This window comes from Melospiza melodia, unplaced genomic scaffold (assembly GCF_035770615.1).
Source record: "Melospiza melodia melodia isolate bMelMel2 unplaced genomic scaffold, bMelMel2.pri scaffold_18, whole genome shotgun sequence".
In the NCBI taxonomy this organism is placed as follows: domain Eukaryota; kingdom Metazoa; phylum Chordata; class Aves; order Passeriformes; family Passerellidae; genus Melospiza; species Melospiza melodia.
This window is the reverse complement of record NW_026948525.1, coordinates 16,278,238-16,284,731: the sequence shown is the minus strand read 5'-3', so window position 1 is coordinate 16,284,731 and position 6,494 is coordinate 16,278,238. Positions and strand designations below refer to the sequence as shown.

General features: G+C 49.8%; 1 protein-coding gene across 1 annotated transcript; it reads right to left on the bottom strand.

Moving 5' to 3' along the window:
* Nucleotides 1-1,312: 1,312 nt before the first annotated feature.
* Nucleotides 1,313-5,070, bottom strand: LOC134433482 (serine/threonine-protein kinase PAK 1-like). The gene is made up of 4 exons (XM_063182334.1): nucleotides 4,881-5,070; nucleotides 4,283-4,479; nucleotides 2,809-2,946; nucleotides 1,313-1,431 (listed from the first exon to the last, which is right to left on the bottom strand). Exons 1-4 carry the CDS (start codon nucleotides 5,038-5,040, stop codon nucleotides 1,339-1,341), a joined length of 588 nt encoding a protein of 195 aa, XP_063038404.1. The 5' UTR covers nucleotides 5,041-5,070; the 3' UTR covers nucleotides 1,313-1,338.
* Between the last annotated feature and the right edge of the window lie 1,424 nt (nucleotides 5,071-6,494).

Here is a 6,494-nt window from a genome sequence, read left to right as displayed (position 1 = left end):
GCAGGCGCTTCCTCCCAGAGCTGCGTGAGGGGCTGGCTCCTGCAGATGGGCCCTGCCAAGCTGTCCCTGCCTCACGCTGGCCTCGCTTCCCCTGGCACAAGTGCCGGGCCTGAAGGAGCTGCCCTGTGCTCCAGCCTGCCAAGCAGCCCGGCTCCCTGCCCCGGTGCCCAGAGTGCTGCACATGCTGCTGGCCTTTGCCAAGAGTTGCAGGGCAGCCGGCAGAAGAGGAGTAATCCTCAGGCAGCCCAGCGGCCCGTGGCTGCCCTTGGCCTTTCTCTGCTCCTGGGCACACTCCAGACGGCCATGGCCCCCAGGCCGGGCTGTGCCCAGCACGGCTGCGCTTCCCCTCAGCAGCAGCCAGCTGCCACCTGGGCTCTGAGAGCGGAGGATTCGCCCGCTCCCAGCAAGAGGCACCCAGGGCCCAGCTGCTGCCTCTTGCAGCTCCAAGGGCCTCCTTCCAGCCTGCCTCTGCCGGGGCTCAGGCTGCTCCGGCCTCTGCCAGGGCTCTGCTGGGGCTCCAGCCTGGGCAAGGCCAGGCCCGCTCTCACCTCACAGGCGCTGACAGCTCTGCGCCACAGGAGACCTTCCCGAGCACCCTCTCTGATCTTTCTGCTTTCTCACTTGAGCAAGGCTCTCCTCCAGCCAAAGAGATTATTACATTTAGGGATACAAATCCAAGTGGCAGGAACCCCATTGCTCTCCAGTCACAGCTGAAGGCCTGCATCGGCACAGGGTGTTTGGGCTGCCTCATTCTTCCTTTGGTTTTGCCTTCAAATGCCATTGCCCTTTCTGCCTCAACTAGAAATACCACAGCTGTGCCATCACCAGCTAGTGGGTTATATTCCAAAGGCAGTGCGGTCTGGAGAGGATGAATGAAGAAGAGCCCTCCTCACTTATGAAACCATACAAAAAAAGCTATATGTGTGACTTAGTACCAATAAAAAACAATTGGTTATTCAGAAAAAAATGTGGAATTTTCTGAAGGGGTCAGAAGGAGGAGAATCTTCCAAGTGAGTTGATGTTTCAGAAACTTTATTAATTACAACTCTAATCTATAATTCTATGCTACAAATCTCTTTAGCAACCCTACTCTACAATCCTACTCTAAATTGGTAACAGAGATAACATCTTGACATGATTGCTATGTTCTCGTCTCCTAGGGTTAGGCTTAGGCTTAGGCTTAGGCTAAGACTTAGGTTCAGGTTTGGGTTTAGGTTTAGGCTTTGGCTGAGGCTTAGGATTGGGGTTAGGGAAAGGGTAAGGGAAAGGGTAAGGGATAGAGATAGGGATAGGGTTAGGGTTTGGGTTAGCATTTAAGATTAGGGTTAGGTTTTAGGTTTAGAGTTTAGGGTTAGGGTTATTCGTCTTCTTCACTGAGTTGATGACTTGTGCCAGGATGAATGGTGGCTTGGCTGAGGTTACAAATGGATGCTGTCCACCGGAAAAAAAAAAAAAAACAAACAAAGAACAGTGAACCATTACTTTCCAAGCTCATTGCTTCAGGGACTCAATCAGGATACATCAAGTTCCTGGAAAGACCCAGAAAGAGGAGCAATGGGACCATCTGCTCCCCAGTCATCCCCAATGTGCAAGACCTTGCCATCACAGGCAAACCTGGCCCAGAATCCCATTCATCTGTTTATTGTGATGTCTTCATCATGCTGGGATTTTTGCCCTGCCAGCGCTCTAGAAATGGTGCTTTCTGTCCCGGGGTTTTCTTCCTTTCAGGAAACTCCAATGACTCACATAGGGCCCTGCCTTTGAAAGACAGGCACTGTGCTGATTCCCACAGGGACAGGAAGCACTGTCTGCCTTTCCATGCCCTGCCCCTCGTGTGCTGGATGGCACCTTCCTTCCCAGCAGGGCCAGCCCAGTGGCACTGGGCCCTGCAGTTCCCTCTCTGCCACACAGCCTGGCAGTAACCCTGGCACAGTTCCCATCTGCTTGAGCGTGCCAGGCAGCAGATGGGGCTGGGACAAGTCCCTCCCAGCTGTCCCTGTTTGCATGGCAGAAACCTCTGAGGGTGGGCTGGGGGGCACCAACCAGGGCCCCTCAGAGGCTCATAGTGAGCCCCCCACAGCCCCTCCTGCCCACAGCAAAATCTCGGACCCCTAGGCTGGGACTGGCTTCCTTGGGTTCCTCCACCACCATTTCATGTCTCTGTACCCTGCATTGCTCTACTTCAATTCTTTTGCCATTACATAAAACTGAATACTCCACCAAATCACAAAAGAGGGCAACAGACACAGTCAGAGGACAGAGCACCTCTCCTCACAGGAAATGCAGAGGGAGCTGGAGTTATTCAGTTTTGTGAAGGACAGGCCCCAGGGAGACTTTATTGCCACTTTCCAAGACTTCACAGTGGCTTTGAAGAAAGTGCGGGACATCTTTTTTAACAGGGCCAGTTACAATAGGATATGGACAAATCTTTTTAAACACTAAGGGCATCTTATCAGAGTAGGTCTAAGGAAGAACTTGTGTACTCAGAGCATGGTGCCACACTGGCACAGCTTGCCCCAAGAGCTTGTAGGTGCCCCATCCCTGCAACCATTCCGGCTCCAGTGGCAACGGGCTCTGAGCAACCCGATCTCTTTAAAGATGTCCCTGCTCATTGCAGGACACTTGCACCAGAGGACATTTACAGGGCCCTGCCAGCCCAGCCCAGTCTAGGATTCCTCACCATTTTCATTTGAAGAGCAGCAAGAGTGGAGGTGAGGAGGAAGGGGGCTCATCTGCTATCTTGGGCTTGAGTGGAGGAGGAGCCCATCCCTCAGAGCCTGTTTCACCGGCAGCCCCTTCACATTTTACCTGCAGGAGCTCCTTGGCAGACCAGCGCTGCTCCTCGTCTGTCTGCAGGCAGCAGCTCAGGAAGTCACGCAGCAAAGCCGAGAGGAGCTTGGGCTGCCGCAGCTGTGGAGTCCCTACTGTGGCTATCAGGTATGTAGCCTGGAGAGAAAGGAGACACCAGGCTCCACCTCCTGCTTTCACATCTCTAAGGCTCTCCCAGATCCCTTTGTTTAACCTCTGTTCTTCAGTGGCAGTTTCTGCCCTGGCACAGACCCAGAGATGACTTTCCTTTACCAACCAAAAAAACCCAAACCCCGATGCAGCCACAGCTTTTCTACCATCCTGCAGATCTTGCCTTGGCAGCTGAGTTCATTGCCTGACCTAGTTAGTGGGAACTACATCAGCAAAAGGACATTTGCTTCTCTGAGGATTCATGCCAGCTTGAGATGGTTTTTGGAAGAGCGACTTTGCTATACTAACTAATTTCAAGGGTTAGTACATGAAAGGCATCTCTGCAGTGCTAGTTGGTCCTTTAAGCGCACGTGCAGTAGAACAAAACTCATCAAGCTTTTTGTGCTGTTCTTGAAAACAATGGGAATTGGAAGAAAAGAAAGGAAATCCATCAGTTAATACCCAGGTAGGGAAACAAACATTTACAATCTCCTCTTCAACACAGACACATTAAGATGCCTGCACAAATGTATTGGGATGAAAATGCCTGCTTGGGCACACAGGAGCCACTTGCAGCTCTGTCTCTCAGCAGTCTGAAAATTTCAGCTTCCCATTTTTGCAGCCAAAGAAAAATTTTCTAGGTCAGAAGAAGGAGAGGTTCCATCCCTATGGACACCCTCTAGTCATTTGGCTGCTCAAGTCAATGCATTAATGGTAGGCCCATGCCAGAAAGTGCCAGGAAACAAACAGGAGGTTTTGGCAGGCTCTCCACATCAGCAGGCTCTGCCTTGGTGACGTGCAGAATGTTGCTTGGGCTAGGAGAGAAACACGGTCACTGAGTGTTTCAGCAGCACTGCACAAGAAGCAGAAGAGACTCTGTGCATTACACCCTCATGCCCATGTTTTCCAGTGAGAAGAAACTGCACACAGGGTTAGGTTCCTCTCTAAAGACCACAGTTTTAGAAACTTTGTTGGGTTTGGGTTTCCTTCCTTCATTTCTGGAAAGATAACAACACTTTTAAGATGCTTTTTCCCTGTTATTAAGGCCATCTACACAGACAAAAGAACTGGAACCACTTAACCCAAAGGAAAGTGTTGAGTGAGAATGGAGTTTGTTTGGAGTTTGTTTGCATGTGGTAAGGCTTGAGTTCCCCCACTGATGCAACCAAAAGTCCAGCAGATGCTGATGTGTTGCAGGGACATTTGTAGGAGGGGACCTTGGTGGAAGTAGTTCCAGCAGATGGCAATGGGATTTTGTCCAGTGGCACACAGGACATGGGACAGGTGAGAAAGACAGTGGGATCAGTGAGTATTTGCTCCTTACCGTGCCAGAACTTTCGCCCAAGTAAGGAGGTTCTTGTTCTATCATTTCAATTCCCACAATTCCAAAAGACCATATGTCCACTTTGGGGCCATATGGTTGACCTGTCACCACTTCAGGCGCCATCCACCAAGGAGTCCCGGTTACCGAGCACCGTCTGCTCTGCTCAGGGGTGAGCTGAGTAGCGAGGCCAAAATCAGCTGAGGAGAAAACAAAATACTGGTTTTATCTGAATTCTGTGCAATTAGGAAAGCAAGCAAAAGAATTCCCCAGTAGAAGTTTGAAATTGCTCTCTTGAATCTCCTGGCATTGGCGACTCTAAAAATCCCCCCATGCTTTACACTGCCTCTAGCAGTGGCTTTTGTTCTTTGGAAACTTTAGACTTGTAACTCCCTCCCTCTGGAAGGGACCCACACAGAGCAAGGCCACTCTTGACTGCTTGTGGCTCCTTCTACCTCTGTGCACGTTGCAACTGTGCCCTCAGCTTGCAGCAGGGGTCCCTGCACTGCCACCAGCACCATTTTTGGGGAGCTGGCAGTCACGCCAAGAAGCCCCACACCCACATCCCTGGAAAGCTGCACCTGACCAAGAATATACTGACCCAGTTTGACAGAACCGTCCGTTCTGAGAAGGATGTTGTCACTCTTCACGTCTCGATGGATCACATTGTTTGCATGAAGAAAATCCAGTCCTTGCAGGCACTGAGCGAGAAAACAGAAACAGAAGAAACAGAAGGGCAAAAATGAGTGATGTGATTTCATCACACAAGAAAGGAAACAAAGAATCTAAAAGATTCCCTCTCCAGGGGAATGGGGAGTAATGGCAGAACAGTCATGGCCACTGAGAGGAAGAGCTTGCTGCTCCAACAGTTGCAGAGCAGGACCTTTCTGAGGAAAGGCACGTCAGCTTTTGAAAGAGCAACAGCACCTGCTGTTGTAGGCTGTCCCCTGCCAACCAGCCAGGATGACTCCTGCTGCAGCGCATGTGCTCAGAAGCAAAGAGCATTCTGGCTGCACTCCTATCCTTTTTAGCTGAGCATTGAGAGAAACGAGTCTCTCTCTTCTTTCTTTGCTGTTTGTTTCAAATCCTGCCACCAGCACCTTTGCTTTTACAGGCAAGGAATGCAGTGAAGACAGACTCCAGGCAAACATTTAGAGAGGCAAGGTGGAGAACAGCAACTACAAATACAAGAGACAGAGCGAGAATACAACAGCAGGAGATAAGAGTACTGGCACTGAGTACAGGGAGTGCAGGGGCACTGGCAGGCCTTTCACTTGAGATGCTTTTACTTGCCCATAGCATACCAGCAACACAGAAACAAAGCTCGGCACAGGAAACCTCTCCTGTTCTGAGCCCCTGTTTCCCAGACAATCCTGCCCAAGGCCTTGGAAACACAGCTGGGATTGCTGACCTCCCGACTGATGGCTGCCATCTCATCTTCAGACAGGCAGGTCTGGCTGACGATGTCGCTCAGGACACCTCCATCCATGTACTCTATAACCAGCAAGAGTTCCTCGCCCAGAAGGTAGCTGAAAGAAGGAAACAAGGGGGTGAAGATGAACATGCATGGCTACGTTGATTTTTTGCTTCCAGGTTTCTTATTTCCAGATGCCTTTGTGACAAGGACAGAATCAAAGGAATAGACATTCCCTCTTGGCTGTGCATTATTCGCAATCTGTGCAGTCTCATAGAGAAAGACACATCTGTGAAAAAGGAGATGTCTTAGATGGGCAGCAAATGAAAAGTGCAGTTTGGAAAGAGCCCAGATATAAAACATGCCAGGCATGGTGTTTCTGGAAATAAGCACCTAGTTTTCCTGGCATGCATAGCAATGGCAAAGAGGGGCAACAATCCAAGGGAAATCCACTTTAGGATGGGTTATCTGCACTTAAGAAACTTTAAAAAATCAATCCCACATAAATGTGGAGGCAGTGATCTTTGAGGCTATTGAGTTAGGAAGATACAGCTGATCCAGGTTTTGAATAATTTTGGAGTAATTATCAAAGTAGGTGTGCCAGGGAAGACTCATGCAGACAAGATGCACTCTCTTCTCATCCATTGGAGATGAGTAGAGAAATATGAATAAATATAAATTAACAGCTTTACTTGCTGCCACTGACCAAAGTGGGTTTTTAACCTCTCATGTTTGCTTTATGTAAACACACATCCATGGGATAAGACCATGACCTCTCACCTGTCTAAATAATTCACAACA

Excerpts from the sequence above, each read along its gene's own strand:
- LOC134433482 (XM_063182334.1), bottom strand. The coding sequence starts at position 5,040 with ATGAAATCACATCACTCATTTTTGCCCTTCTGTTTCTTCTGTTTCTGT. Across the intron at positions 4,480-4,880 it reads GGACGGTTCTGTCAAACTGG|CTGATTTTGGCCTCGCTACT; the intron begins GTCAGTATATTC and ends TTTTCTCCTCAG. Across the intron at positions 1,432-2,808 it reads CTGCCAAGGAGCTCCTGCAG|CATCCATTTGTAACCTCAGC; the intron begins GTAAAATGTGAA and ends TCCGGTGGACAG.